We start from the raw sequence: 19,521 nt of genomic DNA, 5'->3' as shown, positions 1-19,521 counted from the left end.
ATGTGTTTGCACCATATTGTAGTGAGTAAACTTTCTTGGTATTGCTGTTTCAAATATCCCACCATAATCTGTAGTCTGAGCTTGTCAAGGGCTAATGGCAATGGCAGATACGTTACTAATTAGTTTCAAGGAAAATCATTTTCTTTTTTTGTTTGCCAAATAACCCTGTGTATGTGTCCGCCCCCGCAACCCCCAAGCCCCGGAAAAAAGTTCAGGCTCAGGATTTTTTTTTTTTTTTGCTTTAACCCCTGATAATGTGTTTGTAAACTTTTTTTTTTTTTTATCAATGCCAGAATATGAACAAGAGGTTCAAAATGTATAGTTTACTTGAAAGTGTATGTGCCATTTATAACATGTTTCTCTTAACCATCTTTGACCTTCACTAGCTTTTAATATAGGCCCATGGTCAGTGTTAAAGTTAACTAAAACTATTATTTTTTTTAATTGAAATAAAGCCGAAAAAAGATATAAACAATAAATAAAAACCGTAAACTTAGAAAACAAAGATTAGAGTTATTGCCCAGGCAAAACTAAACTAAAATACAACTGAAACTGAAATACAGATTAAAGGTATATATTTATATAACTAATAAAATATATAACTAATAAAAATGACAAAAGCACTGTGGCTGTAAATAACTAAAATTAAAATGACAACTGTAAATGTAAATATAAAAGCTAATTCAAAATATTAATAAATGCTACAATTGTATGTACTGTAAATAATACTAAAATAATACTTGTGGTGTGACAAATTAATTTCAAATACATCATGCTTTATGCATAATAACGTATAAATGAACTATATATAACTTTATGTAACTACCAAAACACTGTTTAAGATGGTTGTAGGTAATGTAATACATGGCATGTCACATTGTAAATCAAAACCCAAAAGTTTTGTCAACTGTTTAAAATAATTTGTGTGCTCATTTGCTCAAATGTTTTAGGATTTGTAGTATTGTTATGAATATTAATCCATCATTAATATGTTTCTAGTGCTGATGAAGTGCGGAGGAAATCTCTGGTTCTGAAGTTCCCCAAGCAGCAGCTTCCTCCTAAAAAGAAGAGACGTGTGGGGACAACGGTGCACTGTGACTACCTCAATGTAAGAGTAGGTTTTAAGTGTTTGTTTGTACCATAGTCATTTACTGGTCCCTATAGACCAGGGGTGTCAAACTCCATTTCTGGAGGGCCGGAGCCCTGCAGAGTTTTGTTCCAACCCTGCTCCAACACACGTACCATGTCGTTTCCAAATAAGCCTGAAGGACTTGATTAGTTGGATCAGGTGTGTTTAATTCGGGTTGACTCTAAACTCTGCAGGGCTCCAGCCCTCAAGGAATTGAGTTTGACACCCCTGCTATAGACCCTGTATAAGTAATCAACATATGGCAGCTTCTCAGTGTGCCATCGCCATTTATTTTACTTCTCTGCCTTTCTCTCAGCGTCCTCTCAAGTCCATCCATCGCAGAAGGACAGACCCCATGGTCACACTCTCTTCAGTACTGGAGAGCATCATTAATGACATGAGGGACCTTCCTAATGTAAGACGCATTCATTTATCTTTACTAGACATGGACACATGCTCTGAGACAATGAGTGAATATGGTGTTTGTCTCTCAGACATACCCGTTTCACACTCCTGTGAACGGCAAAGTGGTTAAGGATTATTACAGGATCGTCACACGGCCGATGGACCTGCAGACATTGCGTGAAAATGTTCGCAAGCGCATGTACCCTTCACGAGAAGAGTTCAGAGAGAGTGTCGAACTCATCTTCAAAAACAGTGCTACGTACAATGGTACTTTCATATGCAACTCATAGAGGAACTTAATTTCTTTACTCAGGTGAGACATTCTCATGATTTTTATGTGTGTTTTCAGGTGCAAAGCATCCTTTAACCCTTGTCAGTCAAGCAATGCTGAATCTGTGTGATGAGAAACTCAAAGAGGTAGATGTAAATCTTTTACTAGGACTCAGACATACTTGCAGGAAGATTAAGGACTAATTCTTGTTACTCTCTTTGCAGAAAGAGGAGCGTTTGGTTCGTTTAGAGAAAGCCATTAATCCCCTTCTGGATGATGATGATCAGGTCGCTTTCTCCTTCATCCTCGACAACATTGTCACACAGAAGATGATGCCCGTACCTGACGTGAGTGATGTTATTTTCATGTTCTATTCTTACACATTTTATATTTGCTCATATTTAAGTATTAGAGGACTAATTTCCTCTTCTTTTAATCATTCATATTTAATGTCTGTCCAGTGTTATTAACTGCAAATCGGTTTGGACGATATTAACTTATTTTATTCTTTTTTTTTTTTTTTCTAATTTCTTTAATGGATTTTTTTTGTTTGCATGGAATAGCAACTGCACAGATAACAAACCCATTCACCACAAGCTAAAATTATGCAATAATAGCTCCCCAATTAACAAAAATCCAACCAGTTACATACATTGTAGCAGTAAAATTAAATACCATGCACTATGATCAAATTAGAACAAAATAATACACAAATAAGTTAATAAATTAAATCAAATTAAATTAAAAATGTATATAAATAAAAAAATACAACGGTGGGCGGGGATGTAAGTGTTCTGCTTAACTGTTTATAGAGTCAGCCAGAACATTATGCAAAAAGGGGCACCTTATCTTATGAAAGGTCTTTAGAGAGCCTGTGAATGACTTTTTTTAAGCTTTATACAAGTAAACACCTATTTAATCCACATATCAAATGTATGGCTATTTTGATTTTTACATTAAATTATCAATGTATTATGACATTGAAAAACTTCCTCAACAGCCTTAACACTAAAAGTAGAGAGGACCAGCTAATCTTTCAGTTAGCAAAGAAGAAGTGAATTGCTCTTCCTTAATTAGTTAATATCTCTCTTTCTCTAGTCCTGGCCCTTCCATCATCCTGTTAACAAGAAATTTGTTCCTGATTATTATAAAGTACCATGCACTATGATCAAATTAGAACAAAATAATACACAAATAAGTTAATAAATTAAATCAAATTAAATTAAAAATGTATATAAATAAAAAAATACAACGGTGGGCGGGGATGTAAGTGTTCTGCTTAACTGTTTATAGAGTCAGCCAGAACATTATGCAAAAAGGGGCACCTTATCTTATGAAAGGTCTTTAGAGAGCCTGTGAATGACTTTTTTTAAGCTTTATACAAGTAAACACCTATTTAATCCACATATCAAATGTATGGCTATTTTGATTTTTACATTAAATTATCAATGTATTATGACATTGAAAAACTTCCTCAACAGCCTTAACACTAAAAGTAGAGAGGACCAGCTAATCTTTCAGTTAGCAAAGAAGAAGTGAATTGCTCTTCCTTAATTAGTTAATATCTCTCTTTCTCTAGTCCTGGCCCTTCCATCATCCTGTTAACAAGAAATTTGTTCCTGATTATTATAAAGTCATCATCAACCCCATGGATCTGGACACACTCCGTAAGGTCAGGAAGATCTGTGTGTGGATGCAAGAAACTGCAGTTAAGATGTGATTTATTTAAGGATCTCTGAACTAACTGTTTGTTTGCTTTTTGGTGTGTAGAACATCTCCAAGCACAAGTATCAGAACCGAGAGGTGTTTATTTTTGATGTCGCTCTCATTCACACCAACAGTGTCAAGTACAATGGTGAGAAACATGAATGTTTTAGTTATGAAAATGCTGTTTCATATTGACTAAAATTGTGATTTCACTTTTGTATACATTCTTACTTTTTTAGGGCCTGATAGTCCTTATACCAAAACAGCTCTGGAAATCGTAAATGTCTGCAAGCAGACTTTAGCAGAGGTACGTCTGTGTGTGTGTGTGTGTGAGTGAGTGAGCGAGCGCTTTGCTATTTTCATGTGCTTTGTTTGACTTGTGCTTGAGAGGTTTAATGTGTATCTGTCTGTTAGTATGACGAACACCTGACTCAACTGGAAAAGGACATCTCTACTGCTAAAGAAGCTGCTCTGGATGCTGCAGACCTTGAGAGCTTAGACCCCTTGACCCCTGGACCGTACACGCCGCAGGTACACACACAGATCACATTGAGGGCATGATCTCAGGTGTCTCAAGTGTATTTTGTAGCAGGTGAAATGAAGCATGTCAGCATTCTGCCAGAAATAGAACAGAAGGCTTGTATTTCTCTCTCTCTTGTGCATAATCCAAACGTTCTGTACTGCACAGCTGTTTGATTCACGTTTCCTCACTGTTCCTGCCTTTTCCTCCTCCCTTTATGGCAACCTATTTGTCTTTCTGTGTCTGGGGCTTTCTCTTTTTTTATGATCTTTTCTATCCTTTTGTTTGTCTTTGCTTCCCTTTCTTTCTTTCAGCTTGATATGTGTGAGAACAGTGTGTCTGTGAGTTTACAGGGAGATTCTAGTCTTTTAGCTGAGGCTACGCTAATCCCTCCCACCCCTGAGAAAAGAGGGGGGCAGGTATTCCTCTCTCCCTCTCTGCATTCATCCATTCCTCTGTCCATCCATTTTATCATTCATTTTATTGGCTGGCTTGCTTTACCCCTTTAGATATGTCCTCCCACCCCACCATCCATCCATGGGGTTACCCACCCCTGTACTGTGATGGTTTCTATGTGCTGCTTGATTAACCCATCTCCATCAGTTATTAAAGGATGTTTAGGATGCATTTTATAACTGGTCTTTATTGAGCTAAATTCAGAATCTGTCAAGTTTCCTTCAAATTGAGTCTCTTACCAGCCGAGAACAAAACAATATAGTGACATTTGAAAGGAATGTAGCAGAAATGCTTCTTTCAGGGACCAGTCTGTTGTGGTTTAAGTGTCTCAACCATTAACTCTTCTTTTGTTCTAAAACTGCTTTAAAGGAACACTCCACTATTTTTGAAAATAGGCTCATTTTCCAACTCCCCTAGAGTTAAACAGTTGAGTTTTACCGTTTTCGAATCCATTCAGCCGATCTCCGGGTCTGGCGGTAGCACTTTTAGCTGTAGCTTAGCATAGATCTTTGAATCTGATTAGACCGTTAGCATCTCGCTCAGAAATGACCAAAGAGTTTCTATATTTTTCCTATTTAAAACTTGACTCTTCTGTAGTTACATCGTGTACTAAGACCGACGGAAAATGAAAAGTTGCGATTTTCTAGGCCGATATGGCTAGGAAACTATACTCTCATTCCGGCGTAATAATCAAGGAATTTTTAAATGAGCCTATTTTCAAAAATAGTGGAGTGTTCCTTTAAGGTTGTAATGTGCAAAAAAATTATATTCAGAGCCCTAAACTGGAAAGAAAAATCCCTCCATCCCTGCATTTGTCCATCCTCTACTGCATGCATTTTCTGATTGGTCCTCTCCTTCTGTGTGCCACTACACTTTTCTTAACTTTGTTTTTGTGTGTACGTTCCTAAGGGTCGTCACGGCAGAGGCCGAATGGGCGAGGAGGAGTCTGATGTGGACATTGAAGGATTTGAGGAAGATGATGATGGCAAACCTAAAACACCTGCTCCAGTAATTATCTTGTGAAAACAAAAACAAAAATTAATCCAGGGGTCTTTAACCTCAGTCCCCTTTTTCCCCTTATTGTTTGATTTAATGAACTAATTATTGTGAACAAAATGAAAATATGCATCAAGCAATTATACAGTATTAACTCAAAGCATAAGTTAAAAGGCTATGGCTTAGCTGAATGTTTCAGTGTCAGAGATTTGAGTGTTGTATGTACTTCTAGGCTGAAGAGGGTGATCTGGATGATGAAGACGAGGAGGATGATGAAGACGAGCTCCTCATGCGGCCACAGAGGCGTATACATAGGGATGAGGAGGAGGAGGAGGATGATGAATGTTCCAGCCGGCCAGCACAGGCCAGTGTGCTCTACCAGGATCTGCTGATGTCAGATGCAGAAGACGACGCCAGTGAGGAGGAAGGCGATAATCCATTCTCCTGTGAGTCTGTGTGTACTCGTGTATATACGAGTATTTGTGGGATATTATAGCTGTATGTGTAATATTGACTCTACTCTCCATTGAAGCTATCCAACTGTCAGAGAGTGGCAGTGACAGTGATGCTGAACTGGGGCATCAGGAGAGCACCCGGATTGGACTAGAGCAGGAAGAGAGTATGATGTCTTACGAGGGGGAGGGACCTGATGGGGTAATGCACATGGAGGACAGCAATGTCAGGTCAGAATACATGCATAAAAGCATGTTCTTGTTTGAGTAAAGCTGATGTAATTTCAAATAAAGTCATGGTTTTGTATCACTGTTATAGATATGCTACTGCTCTTCAGTAACTGCAGGATTCTAGAGTCGTTAACCCACTACACGATTTAATATTAATAATGTTTGTCTTGTACTTCGATAAGTGTTGTGATTATTTTATTTTACATGATTTACATGATTTACATTACTTCCTGATACGTAGTCCTGTGCTATTTTCTGGGGCATCTTGGTAATGCCCTCGGTCAGCTATTTTCTAGTCACGCTCCATACTGTTCTCCTTGACGTGAATTGATAAAAATGAATTAATTTATGTTTCTAAAGCATGTCATAACAACAATAAAATCTCACAAATTCTAAATCAGGCCAATGCTTCTAAAACCAGCCCTGGTTTGAATTACTGTTGTAAAGACCGGCCAAGTACCATTGCCAGTAAGGCAATGTGGCTCTTTTATTTAATTAAATGCCATGTCTTCTCATAAAGTCTCTGTATACACTCTTTCACTTATACTTCCTGTGTGCTATAGCTACGGCAGCTATGATGATGGAGACAGTCAGATGCACAGGCATGTGTCCAGCCCCAGGACAGGAGAACGAGATGGAGAGGAGGGGTACGGGATAAGTGAAGAGGAAGAAGAGGAGGAGGAGGATGAGAGGAGAAGAGGTCCTAGTGTTCTCACACAGGCACAGCTCAGTGATGATGAGGAGGACAGTGAAGAATTCAGATCCGTTGGCGGAGACAGTGACATGGATTCTGACAACTAACACATGCTTATTCCTCTTCTGTCATATGTTCTGTGTGTAAATGGCCTGGTGGTTATCATGGTGTTGCACATAACTGTATATTTCGTCCTGCTCTTATGGTTGTGTTTTACATATTATTTTTATTGGATGTATTGATCCTGTTTGAGGGACTCAGAAAACTTTTGTGATAAAGAATGTGAGAAATACATTTTTATGAATCTGAAGTTAACGTGATTTTTTTTCGACTCTCCTGCTAGTCCTGATCTTGCTCCTTTTTTAACTATAATCAATTTTTCTAAAATTCATTTTAAAAACCCTTTAAACTCAAACCTTGGTAGTTCATATTGGCAGGTGACATTGGCCGTTTTTAGCAGTTTCAAGTAAATTGTGAAAACTGTCCAGTGATGTGGCTGTTGTCGTCATGAAATATACAATACAGAAATGCATAAATTTATGTTAAATAGAAATAGAAATATTAAATATACTGACATTATCTAATTGGCTCTTGAGATGGGATGAGGGACAGTTTTACTTTGTACTATTAATTAGATTTAATGTTTGTGTGGAACCTCTTCTATGTTCATCAGTCCTGCGGTGTGACACTACCTGATTTACACTATTGTTCAAGTTTGTGGTTTGTAAGATTTTGTAATCTTTGTTTTAAGGAAATCTCTTATGCTCACCATAAGAGATCAAAAGTACTTTATCAAACCGTATCTAAAATACAGTAAAAACTAATGCATGAAATTTTCTACTTTAATATATTTTTAAATGTAATTCTAATATGCTGATTTGGTGATCAGGAATCATTTCTAATTATTTTTAATGTGCTAATTAACATTTTGTGGAAACCGTAATTTTTTTTTCAAGATTCTTTGATTAATAGAAAGTTAAAAAGAACAGCATTTATTTAAAATATAACTTTTTTTGTAACATTATAAATGTCTTTCTCTTTTTTCTTCTTTTTTTTTTTATTTAATGAGCCCTTGCTGAATAGTATTTACTTTTTGAATGGTGGTATGTTTGTGAGTATGCGAGCCTAAATGTCAGAAGAAGAAAAAAATTAAGGATAAATGTACTGCAAAGTGACATGATAAACATAACTATTTCAAATAGAATTTTATAATTGTTGTAACTTAATAACAGTTCATGGCCTCATGTTAATCCATTGAACTGACACAAGGGAAAAAAAATAACGTCCACACCGGCAAATATCTGCTGAAAACAGTAAGAGTTTCATTCACATCCACTACCTGTCGGTGAGTATTTGCGCATGCTCCAGCTCTTACTGTGTTGGGTGTGTATAACACCATAAATACCCCAGTCAGCTGCAAATAGCCTTTTATGCAAGTGCCATTAGTGGAATTCATGTGTGTGTGGGAACTAAAAGATGAAGGTCTTACTGTACGTGTGTTTTATCTTGTTTGTTACTGATGAAGCAACTGGCCAGACAACAGACCGTAAGTGTGTGTTCAAAAGTAGTTCAAATATGTTGCAATGGTTATGTAGTGTCTGTTTTACAAATAATCATGATACATTAGATGTAAACTAATACTCTTACTATAGTTTCTGTATGTGTGTTCTTCAGTTGCCTGTGGTAATGTTAATGACTTTGACCGATGTTTGGATAATGCGGGGATCTGTGATGAGACAATTAGCAGATGTACCTGTTTCGAGGGACAACCATTCTGTCGGTAATCTACTCCTTATAGATGAATTTTTTGTGATACTCTACACAGTTGTCTAAACACAAGCTTGTTTTGAGATTCACTCCTTTCCTCTGTTCTCTGTGTAGGTGCAACAGTCAAAAGGGTGAGTTTTACATTGATGAAAACTGCACTCAGGGATGGACAGTAGTGACCTTTGCCCTGGTGGCATCTCTTCCTGGTCTTACACTCGCTGTGCTGGTGGGGGTGATTGTTTACGTGATAATGTTACCATCAAACAAGAGCCACACAGGGTGAGAATGACAAATACAAATCTAGAAGTAGTTTTAATGTAATTAAATGTAACTTTATTGATTCTGAATAGCATCAGGCGAATCTTTATGTGTCTTACATAGCCTGACTTTGAGTGTGATTTTAAAAAATATGACTTAAAGCCCATGATGCTTATTAAAGGTCCCATATTGTCAAAACTGAAATTTCCTGGCTTTTTTCATGATAACTGAGGTCTAGGTGCTATGTAACTACCATATAAGTTTCAAAACAGTCAGTCCACAGTAAAATTCACACAGCCTGCATAAAGTAGCTGTGATTTTACACGAACTGTTGTGACTTCCGTAAAAAGTTGACGTCAGAACGACACAGTCACCGCCTTCAGTCACCACCCCGAGCACCGCCCACCCTCCCACTCTCCTTTTGCCAAACCCCCAGACAACATCACGTCCATGCTTTTGCTGAGCAAGGACAACACGGAAACATGTCGAAAAGGTTAACTTTAACCACGAAACCAGATCGGCCAACCTGTAACGTTACACTCTCACTCAAAGGATGGACGATCTGACAGGATTGTTACTATGAGGTGGATCACATCTAACGAGTAAAGACAAACTCATTGTGTCTATCTAGTCATGATGAAGATGTATATACATTTCAATTTCAGCAGGCAACTTGGCACCCAACATCACAATAAGATGATATTTTAAGCTCCTTATGTAGCCGAATCTGCTCTGGTTTGAATGGGCCGCCTCCAGTTTCCCCTGTTTTGCTGCCTCCAGCTAGCGCTGTGACGTCGGCTGACCCTAGTTACCTGTGGTTGGCCTGGCCGTGCGTCACTCAGAAAACAACAGGCCAGTCAGAAGAGAGGCTCATGAATATTAATTAGACAGGCCAAAATCGACCTGTTCTCAGCAGAGCTCCTGAGAAAGGAGCTGTAAAATATATATTGAGATGGTTTTTGGTACTTTATACTGCAAATATATATTCTTAAGGACATCAAAACCTAAAATAAAACTCCAGAAAGGTGTAAAATATGGGACCTTTAAGTCATTATGTTACATCTAACAAGTAATTCATTCTGTCTCTGTGCATGTGTTTGTGTGCAGTGAAGGAAAGACGACACCCAAGACAGCCTCTAAAGAACAGCACTTGTTCCCTGGAATTGCTTTTGCTTCTGATATTAATGTGAGTCAGCGTAATGTGTGTGTGTCTTGATGGTAAAATAGTTAATGATTCATAGCAGCAGCACAGGGCTGCCATAATCTTAACCAGAAACATGGATCTATCTGGAAATACCTTTGGAAGTCATAAAAATACAGCAATAAACCGAGCATAAGACATTTTTAAGCCTGACAGATCTGACAGGTATCGATGTTAGCTTCTTGAGTGATCTGCTAACTATTAAAATGCACATGTTCTTGTGATCTTTCATTTTTTTTCTGCCTTTTGTCTTGCTTTCAAAGGGTCGGCCTCCCCCTAACATGAGACCTGTACAACAAGATCATGTTCCCATGACAGCCATGCCCAACCGCCCATATAGGTGATATTTATTTATTTATTTAGTGGCATGATAACATCCAAATTACACTTCATCTACTCATTTAAAAAATAAAAAATAAAATAAAAATACAAATAAAATAAAAATATATATATATATTTTTTTTTTTTCAACTAACATTTGAAACTATCATTTGAAAAATGTATTTAACATTTTATTCCTATAAACGTTCTTCTGGCTGGCTGTTGACAGTATTTCCTAATTTTATGGAGTGAGAGATTTCCAAAAAGAGGTATCCAAAATCCCCTCTGTAAAAACCTGGGGCTCACACTAGCACTTTTGGTGTGCACCCGGGTTCGTTAGGATGATGTGAACGCTGTTTTCTGAACTCCGTACCAGAGTCCGAGTTGGTTGGTCGATTTGGTCAGTCGCACTTTAAACACATTTTAGTTTTGCTATAGTAAATCTACAAATTCACACTCTGATTACATAGACCAGCGGAAGCAACCATACGGCTGCGCTTCTATTTTGCCACACTAAACTTGGCAATAAACACGTTGAAAATAATGCACAATAAACATGTCAAAACGATCTCAAAGGAGGCTTTTATTAAGCAAATCAAGGAGTGAATTACTCATCCACAGACATTTGTGGGCTTGATTCAAGTTAACGCACAATGGCAGGCGCACACTTTCTATTTAGTCTTACGACAAGCAGTTTATATTCTTAAATCTATTTTTAGGTTGTGTTCTGTATAAATTAATTAACATTTGGATGTAAATGGTCTGCATAAAAATAGAACACTGAGCCGCTAAAACGGCAGCGTCCTGTCCATCACCTATATCTGATTGTCCGGGTCCGGAGTTTTTGCGTTATCTCCAGATCTCTCTGCAGTTTGTGTACGTTGTTAAAAACGCTAGTGTGAACGCAGTTTAGGGATGTCGTTACCTCGACAAAATGATCTTGTCATTTTATCACGTTCCCACGAATTAATATCTCGTGGCCACGACAAAACCTCCCCAAAAAAGTCCCCTCCCGGGTCACCGTATTTTCTCTTTATGCACATACATTTTTGTGGTTTTTAGATTACCATAGTCATGTTTTTTTTCTTTTCTTTTTTTTTTGTTGGTTAATGAATTTATGTGAATATAATTTTGACTGCTGCTGATTTAAAAAAAAAAACTGTTTAAACCTTTAAAAAAAAAAATTTTTAAATGTCTGAATGTCTTTTATTTGCTTTGTCTCTGCAGCATATCTAGTGGGATGCGTGATCCTAAAATGGGAGGTCCTGCTCGGCCCTATAAGTATATAGTTAATGTTAAATTATTGAATAGCCTATAAGATTAGTTATATTTTGAATCAACGTGGTTAGCTGTCTCTAAAATATATTTAGATATCACTACAGCTAGTCATAATATTATCTGTATATATATATATATATATATATATATATATTTATAACAAGCATAATTATGGTGAAATTTATCCTGAATGTGTTTGAACCACCAATCTCTTTGTATTAGAGATCAGTGCAGTTGTTGGATTATAATTTTGTTTATAAAATTTATTTGCTATATCCTAATGTATTTTTTAAATATTTAACTCTCTGCATCACTCTTCAGTCCATCCAGTGGTGTGCATCCATCTGTTGACAGCATGACTGATGGACGACCCCGTGAGCCAAACAGGTATGTGGGCAGTATATATGATATTGGTAGATAAATTAAACCATGCATTTCAATGTGGTTTTAAGTGTTAACTAAATTCTTCATTGCTCTCCATTGACAAAACGCTAACTATCAGATAATCTGGTACATTTAGCATATGATTAATTAGCATGTATAACTGCTCGTGTGGCTGAAGAGTCTGTTATTGAACTGAATTGTCTCAAAACTGAACTGACTCGGGCTGAATTACAATATTGTTGCCATCTGTAGAACTGCTTAATTTGTTTCATAAATTATGAAATGTGTTATTGTTGACACTATCGTAATTTTAGTTTTTAAATATTTAACTCTCTGCATCACTCTTCAGTCCATCCAGTGGTGTGCATCCATCTGTTGACAGCATGACTGATGGACGACCCCGTGAGCCAAACAGGTATGTGGGCAGTATATATGATATTGGTAGATAAATTAAACCATGCATTTCAATGTGGTTTTAAGTGTTAACTAAATTCTTCATTGCTCTCCATTGACAAAACGCTAACTATCAGATAATCTGGTACATTTAGCATATGATTAATTAGCATGTATAACTGCTCGTGTGGCTGAAGAGTCTGTTATTGAACTGAATTGTCTCAAATCTGAACTGACTCGGGCTGAATTACAATATTGTTGCCATCTGTAGAACTGCTTAATTTGTTTAATCAATTATGAAATGTGTTATTGTTGACACTATCGTAATTTTAGAGAATTTGACTTGTCTACATAATGAGTTTCCATAATTGATTCTGCTGTTTTCCTGTTTAATACTGTGGAGCTGCTTTGAAGCAATCTGTATTGTATAGAGCGCTTTAGAAATAAAGATGATTTGACTGAATAATTAAAATGTTTGTTGGATCTGACGAATCTGTCTCTTAAAATGTCACTTTGATTGTCTCCACAGCATGTACACTGACATGCGTGACCCTATGGGAGGTCCTGTGCAGCCTTACAGGTAGTTCATAATTCTACATAAAATGATTAAGAGCTCATATGATTTCATCACAGATTCTCTGGCTAAATATATGTTCTGAATGTATATTTATATCAAGATCAAAATTGAAAATCTTAGTCTCCATGTTTTGTATTCCATGTCCATGTCATGTTTAATTCAGTGGTTTTTGTGTTGTGCATTTGTGTGATTGTAGCAATGGCGCAGTTCGGGGTCAGATTGTTAGCAACCCTTATGCTAGAGATTCACCCAGCAGAAACCCCTATGAAGACCACAGCCCTTCTGCAGACCACCACAGTGATTACACACCACATGCCCCTTCACACACATATGATGACCTGGTATGGTTCAAAAATATATTAAACATTTCAGTTTCAGTTTCAGATTAGTAAATCTTTACGAGTTTATTTGCTTTCCTCCATGGAGTCAGAGAACACTGGGGATATTATGGTACAACATACAACAAATGAGCAATTCAGTGGCAGTGTTCTGATAAGACTCAGGATATGAGCTTACTGTGGATAACCAAAGGTCTTCTCTTCAAATAAATCTTCCTTTTGCTCTTTATCGCTTCAACAGAAACCGAACCAGCCCTATTCTCCTGCTCCACTCTATGGTTCCTCTGAGCATGGAAACCTCCGCAATGGATTTCCACGACCCCAATTAAATCTACGATACTAGAACTTTTTTTATTTTTATTTTTACATGCTCATTATTAGAATGGATCCATGTTGTAATTATTTGATGGGTTAAAATATATTTTGTTGCTCCAGTACTTTAGTTATTGCCTGATGATTTAAAAAAATCTTTCTTAAGTGTTGCTAATTTGTGCTTACTCTTCGTTTAGTATAATTTATGTTTATATGTCCTGTAATAAGTTGAAAAAATACATTGGGGCACAAAGTCTAAGAATACATGAAAAAGATCAGATTTTTAGTTGTCATTTTGGATCATCAGGTTTTATGTTTGTGAAGTCAATTGCTGTCATTAAAAACAAGAGGACGCACCAAATAGTCATAAATTCATGTTCATTTTTTTAATGTCTCTCCAATCGTTATGCTGATAATAAATTTGAAATGTTTTGTATTAAATCACAAAACAAGCATTTTTACTAGAGACCATTGCATGTAACATTCAGATATAAAGGAATAGGCTTTTGATAGGTGATTTCGCTTTATGTTTACTGTAGAACTGGAAGTTGACCTTATTAAAAGAAAAGCAAAGTTGCCTGACAATAAATACATTTCAGAATAACAAGTCAGTCTAGACAGTTTGTTTCAATGTCCCACACACTTTCTTCAGCAATTCTAAACCACAGTGTCAGATCCACGCAAGTGCTAATATTGGTTCTAAATGCTCTTGCTGAACCGTCTTCACTGAAATATCTCATTTGAAACAGACAACGAGGCCTAGAAATATTGGCTAATACTTATCGAACATGCAGTCTTAATAGGCTTCGAATCAAACAGCACATGAGGTGTAATTAAGTGGGTGATAATGTCCTTCTGAGTCAACTGATTTTGACTCTAAACGCTGACAGTACAGGGAACACCTCAGTAGAAATGCTGCACTCAAAACAACATCCATGAAAAGACAAACTTTTATTCATGTAAGAAAGGGTGACGTGAAATGATGCAAAAAGGCCCAGACATCCATCTCCATAAATGCTCAGGGGTTTAAGGTCTTATTTAAGCTCACCAAGATTTAAGATTTATATAGAGACATATAAAAGAATGTAAAATACGCAAACTCGGTTTAGAAAGAAAAGTAACCAAATTAACTAACCACTACAGCGCCACTCACTGTTGTGTCCATGTCACATATTGGCAGCATTGGGAGGTTTATTTGTGGGAACTGAAGGGATGCGCATACATGTGTGTGCTTGAGTGAAATCAGATCAGCCCATGTTTTTGCGGTTGCCATATCCTCTCCGGTGTGTGTCCTTCCAGTCGTCCCAGTCACGTGCCTTCTGCAGTGCCTCTTCATCATTATTCTCTTCCTTCCTCTCTCTTTCCGCTCTCTCATCTTCCTCTGTATCATGATTTGCTGCGGAGGAAACATTCTACATATAAACATTCTACATATAATTTATGTTCTGCAAAAGCACTCAACATGTATGCAAGTACCTGCACTGCGTGGTATGCCCTGGTCAGGTAAACATCCTTGCCGCCGGTGCTGCTCATACCAATCATCCACTGTCATGGTAGGAAGACTGGGATACCCTGCACCAAACACTCTGCAATACATTCAGAAAATAAAAGATCACACATAAACAAATACTGCAGCACTGAACATCACAGACACGCTTCAAATGCACGCATACTTGGCCTGCACAGCATCCTTGGTCAGGATAAAAGGCTTCATAGGCGGTCTTCTAGGTGGAGATGGCTGGGGCGCGCTCTACAGAAACAAACAATTATTAACGGCTAATCTTTAGAAATATATATATATTTGCAGCAAATCAGAGGTAGATGTAGGTAGAGTGGTAGGTATGCAACCAAATCATTCACACAAAAAACACACAGATGTAATTCATGTGGCAATCAAATACCTGCTTGAAAAGCTCCATCCGTTTCAGAATCTCTATCTCCTGGTTGATGGAGTCGATCTCCTCAAGTGCTAGGGTGACCCACCTGCGTACATGCAGCAGGTAAAAATCTCTCACCAACTCTTCATCGGCTGAACCAGATTCAACCAGTCCCCTGATCTCACTCAGCTTAGCTTCTGTCTCCTTACGCTGCTTAAACCTGGAAACAACTTACAGAGTAAATATGCAACACGTGAACGTTACACAAACATTATCACAACTGATGGAAAAGACACAAACATTTTACAAATATTACATATACAGTACACTATCGTTCAAACGTTTAGTGTTAGTAAGATTTTAAAATAATGTTTTTATTCAGCAAGGACAGATTAAACTGATCAAAAATTATATTCATAATGTTACCAAAAAATGTCAATTTCAAATAAATGCTGTTCTTTTGAACTTTCTATTCATCACAGAATCCTGAAAAAAGTGTCATGGTTTTCACAAAAATATAAGAAGCACAACTGTTTTTAACATAATTAATAAACAGAAATGTTTCTTGAGCACCAAATCAGCATATATTAAAATAAAATATATTGTATATAAAAATATATTAAAATAGAAAACTGTTAATTGAAATTGTAATATATTTCTCAACATATCACTGTTTTTACTGTATTTTACCCAGTGTAAATATAAAATAATTAAAAAATATATTTCATAAAGTAGTCATTGGTGTTCCCTTGGACACTGGATGATGGATACACACATGCATGTTAAAAAATATTCAATAACCCCTTTCATACAGTAATACCAGTAAATTGCCTGAACGACTTTACCGGTAAATACAAAAATGTGCCGTTCACACAGGAAAGGACAATCAGTCTTTTTACCGGTAAAGCACCATTCACACATCGATTTCAAAATACCGGTAAATTCTGTGACATCATTAACTGGAAATGACCTCTAAATGGCTGTGCCTCCCGGTGTTGTGTTTGTAAACATGGAGGGGTATACATAGTGTTTTTGTTGATGTTTTCATTTTTGTGTCAAACGTTCACATTCATGCAGCTGCTTTTGGCTCAGAGACATCGTTTTAGACGACTAGACATTTCTTTGACTTCCGTAAACAGCGTGTAGTTATTGCGTCATCTGCGTCAGAATGTTATGATTGGCCCAGAGTAGACGTCTTACGTCAGCACGTTCTGAACTTGTACATGCTCATACCGGTTATCTTGTGCTGCGTTCACACAAAGCACATTACCGGTAATTTACTGGTAATGTTACAACTTCTAATACCGGTAAATTGGCGGAACAAATTTACCAGGATGTTTGAAAAGGTCCTGTTCACACATGATCTCTTAACGGTAATTTACCAGTAAAGACTGTATTTGTGAATGGGGAAATTGCCAACCCACCTCTCTATTTTGGCTTGTCTTTGTGTTGCCATGGCAATGAGGTCTGGCTGTGACATTGGCATGGGGACTGATGGATTCGTCTGCTCCTCAGTAGGAGTATCTGCTGTGTTCTCACTGGTTTTGGGCAGCTGAAAACTACATACGTCATAGTTCTTGCATCTCTGGAGGAAGTCCATGAAGTAGACACGGGCCGCCTGCACATGCTCCAGCCGCTTGGTGGGGTTCACCTGTTTCATGGTGAGCGCTCCCAGAAGAGCCGGCAACAACAGGTACTTCAGGTCGGCTGTGGAGATTTCCTCCAATGTCTCATTACGACTACAGAAAAAATAAGGAAATTAAAAAGGACTCCAGTAAGTTTTATTTAGCTGTTGTTTTGTAATGGTCTTGTGACCCACTGGATTTTTTTTTTGTTGCAAAATTTGCTTCTCATGTTCAAATACATACCTGAACAGTTTGTATAATATTAATGTTAGTTTAATTGTCAGTTTGTTAATTTAATAGCACAAGGGAAAATACACACAAAATACATTATAGTTGCTGAAAGAAAACTGATGTAGTCCTGTAATGTTCATTAGTGGGTAACCAAATCAGTGAAGATATGACATCACCATGACGTCTTTAGTCAGTTCAGTGTAAAGCAGTGTAGGCCTACACAGCGGAGTCATACTCTAAATAACTGTAAGAACTTGGTAACAATACACTTTTATAGATAAAAAGGCCTTTACTCTACATTTCTGTAGTGTAAAAGTGTAATATACACATCTTAAACATTTACTGTTTTAATTGGCAACAGATGACTAGACAAAATATGAAGTTCTCATCATTATCAGCGCGTCGCTCGCGCGCAGTCCTTTGACAGCTATGTTGATTATAACAGGAGCAGTTTAATATGTCGCCTCGTGTGCAGTTGTTGTGTTGTGTTGTGTTTAGTCACCTGAACAGTTTGTATAATATTAATGTTAGTTTAATTGTCAGTTTGTTAATTTAATAGCACAAGGGAAAATACACACAAAATACATTATAGTTGCTGAAAGAAAACTGATGTAGTCCTGTAATGTTCATTAGTGGGTAACCAAATCAGTGAAGATATGACATCACCATGACGTCTTTAGTCAGTTCAGTGTAAAGCAGTGTAGGCCTACACAGCGGAGTCATACTCTAAATAACTGTAAGAACTTGGTAACAATACACTTTTATAGATAAAAAGGCCTTTACTCTACATTTCTGTAGTGTAAAAGTGTAATATACACATCTTAAACATTTACTGTTTTAATTGGCAACAGATGACTAGACAAAATATGAAGTTCTCATCATTATCAGCGCGTCGCTCGCGCGCAGTCCTTTGACAGCTATGTTGATTATAACAGGAGCAGTTTAATATGTCGCCTCGTGTGCAGTTGTTGTGTTGTGTTTAGTCTGAGTCTCTGTGTGTGTGTGTGTGTGTGTGTGTGTTCCTCAAACCTGAACAGGTCGAGCTGATTGACCATCATCGTCGCCTCCTCCAGCTGCATGATACCGCGCTTCACTTTCACCTGCACTGCATTGGAGCTGCTCGGCTCGTTTGTGGTGTCCACCTCTTCATACAGCTTCCAGCTCCGGTCCAGTAAATCCGACAGTTTCGGAGCCTCTGAACCGCTGGGGTTTTGTGTAGTGTTAGTGTCTTCAGCGGCCGCCATTTCTCAAAGCTGATTTAAGATCCAGCTCGGCTTCCGTTTGTTCCGGTTCTTAGCTTCCGGTCGGTTATTCGGAGTGTCCTACTTGCTTTTCTGAAATGAGACACGATGACGTATGCAGCCTTCGAATGCGACCTCCGGAGGGCGCAGCCTTCTAAATGAGACACAGTTCTCACTGTAGATGTCAATAGAGATCATTGCACCAGTGCCCATTACTACATTTCTGTAGCTTTAATGTCGCACTAAAGGTTTATTCAATCTTTTAAGAAAACAAACAGGCATTATCATCATCATTGAAACAGAAGTAGGTAAGTAAACAAAGAAACAAATAAATACTTAAAAGAATACATACCGACATATATAAAAGTAAAATAGAATATAAATTAAAATTAAAATATAATTAAACTTAATCAATATATTATGCAAGTAATTTAGAGCGTTTTAAAGCATTCATTTTTTAGCTGCTTTAAGGATTAAAATAAAACAAATGTAAATCATTTTTAAATGCCACAAAACTTAGAGTAATAAATATATATTTGTGTAAATAAACCTAAAATCAAAATGTTTTTACACAAAAAATCAATCTCTTCGTTTTGCATAAAAACACAACTTAACAATGTGATATCTTTGTAACTAATTCCTACTCAAAGATTGTGTCCCAAAGGTTAACAAAATCACAATTGCAGAAAAGATGTTCTCAAGTTTTTTTTTGACTAAATGTACAAACATTACTATCTTAATTAAAAATTACCCCTAAAAATTCACTACAAATGAATTATCACTAATTGTTTTGAAGTAAACTTCCTTCATTTTAAGTAACGAAGGAAATTAGTAATATGTAATACTTTTAAAAAACC

The 19,521-nt window shown here is 37.1% G+C and overlaps 3 protein-coding genes across 5 annotated transcripts in view; 2 read left to right on the top strand and 1 right to left on the bottom strand.

Annotated features, from left to right (window-relative positions):
• The window catches only part of LOC107757541 (transcription initiation factor TFIID subunit 1-like), a 23,724-nt gene extending 16,526 nt beyond the window's left edge, over positions 1-7,198 (top strand). The window contains exons 28-40 of the mRNA XM_016575054.1: positions 1,000-1,108; positions 1,446-1,544; positions 1,624-1,801; positions 1,884-1,951; positions 2,030-2,152; positions 3,385-3,477; positions 3,576-3,660; positions 3,752-3,819; positions 3,927-4,043; positions 5,398-5,496; positions 5,717-5,930; positions 6,017-6,167; positions 6,731-7,198. Of these exons, the coding sequence (XP_016430540.1) occupies positions 1,000-1,108; positions 1,446-1,544; positions 1,624-1,801; positions 1,884-1,951; positions 2,030-2,152; positions 3,385-3,477; positions 3,576-3,660; positions 3,752-3,819; positions 3,927-4,043; positions 5,398-5,496; positions 5,717-5,930; positions 6,017-6,167; positions 6,731-6,968 (1,642 nt within the window). The 3' untranslated portion in view covers positions 6,969-7,198. The remainder of the gene's footprint in view (positions 1-999; positions 1,109-1,445; positions 1,545-1,623; positions 1,802-1,883; positions 1,952-2,029; positions 2,153-3,384; positions 3,478-3,575; positions 3,661-3,751; positions 3,820-3,926; positions 4,044-5,397; positions 5,497-5,716; positions 5,931-6,016; positions 6,168-6,730) is intronic.
• A 1,038-nt stretch (positions 7,199-8,236) lies between these two features.
• Positions 8,237-13,807, top strand: LOC107757540 (uncharacterized). Of its 3 annotated transcripts, none has more exons than XM_016575051.1 (10): positions 8,237-8,407; positions 8,536-8,641; positions 8,743-8,907; positions 9,994-10,072; positions 10,351-10,427; positions 11,636-11,689; positions 12,008-12,073; positions 12,993-13,043; positions 13,237-13,381; positions 13,620-13,807. In XM_016575051.1, the coding sequence occupies exons 1-10, from the start codon at positions 8,338-8,340 to the stop codon at positions 13,719-13,721; spliced, it is 915 nt and encodes a 304-aa protein (XP_016430537.1). In that variant the 5' UTR covers positions 8,237-8,337; the 3' UTR covers positions 13,722-13,807. The 3 variants fall into 3 exon arrangements, with proteins under 3 accessions (XP_016430537.1, XP_016430538.1, XP_016430539.1); XM_016575052.1 differs by having other exon boundaries at positions 13,237-13,337; positions 13,620-13,753; XM_016575053.1 differs by lacking the exon at positions 8,237-8,407 and having other exon boundaries at positions 8,543-8,641; positions 8,743-8,759.
• Positions 13,808-14,152: 345 nt separating this feature from the next.
• Positions 14,153-18,727, bottom strand: LOC107757539 (immunoglobulin-binding protein 1-like). The gene is made up of 6 exons (XM_016575050.1): positions 18,453-18,727; positions 16,992-17,306; positions 15,592-15,787; positions 15,364-15,440; positions 15,167-15,276; positions 14,153-15,086 (listed from the first exon to the last, which is right to left on the bottom strand). The coding sequence occupies exons 1-6, from the start codon at positions 18,665-18,667 to the stop codon at positions 14,938-14,940; spliced, it is 1,062 nt and encodes a 353-aa protein (XP_016430536.1). The 5' UTR covers positions 18,668-18,727; the 3' UTR covers positions 14,153-14,937.
• Positions 18,728-19,521: the final 794 nt, after the last annotated feature.

This window comes from Sinocyclocheilus rhinocerous, unplaced genomic scaffold (genome assembly GCF_001515625.1).
Source record: "Sinocyclocheilus rhinocerous isolate Xijiao unplaced genomic scaffold, SAMN03320098_v1.1 scaffold984, whole genome shotgun sequence".
In the NCBI taxonomy this organism is placed as follows: Eukaryota; Metazoa; Chordata; class Actinopteri; order Cypriniformes; family Cyprinidae; genus Sinocyclocheilus; species Sinocyclocheilus rhinocerous.
The sequence above is the reverse complement of the archived record's forward strand: the minus strand, read 5'-3'. Positions and strand labels throughout refer to the sequence as shown.

Excerpts from the sequence above, each read along its gene's own strand:
- LOC107757540 (XM_016575051.1), top strand. The coding sequence starts at position 8,338 with ATGAAGGTCTTACTGTACGTGTGTTTTATCTTGTTTGTTACTGATGAA. Across the intron at positions 8,408-8,535 it reads AACTGGCCAGACAACAGACC|TTGCCTGTGGTAATGTTAAT; the intron begins GTAAGTGTGTGT and ends TGTGTTCTTCAG. Across the intron at positions 10,428-11,635 it reads ATGCCCAACCGCCCATATAG|CATATCTAGTGGGATGCGTG; the intron begins GTGATATTTATT and ends TTGTCTCTGCAG.
- LOC107757539 (XM_016575050.1), bottom strand. The coding sequence starts at position 18,667 with ATGGCGGCCGCTGAAGACACTAACACTACACAAAACCCCAGCGGTTCA. Across the intron at positions 15,441-15,591 it reads GGATGGAGCTTTTCAAGCAG|AGCGCGCCCCAGCCATCTCC; the intron begins GTATTTGATTGC and ends TTGTTTCTGTAG. Across the intron at positions 15,087-15,166 it reads GGGCATACCACGCAGTGCAG|CAAATCATGATACAGAGGAA; the intron begins GTACTTGCATAC and ends TTTCCTCCGCAG.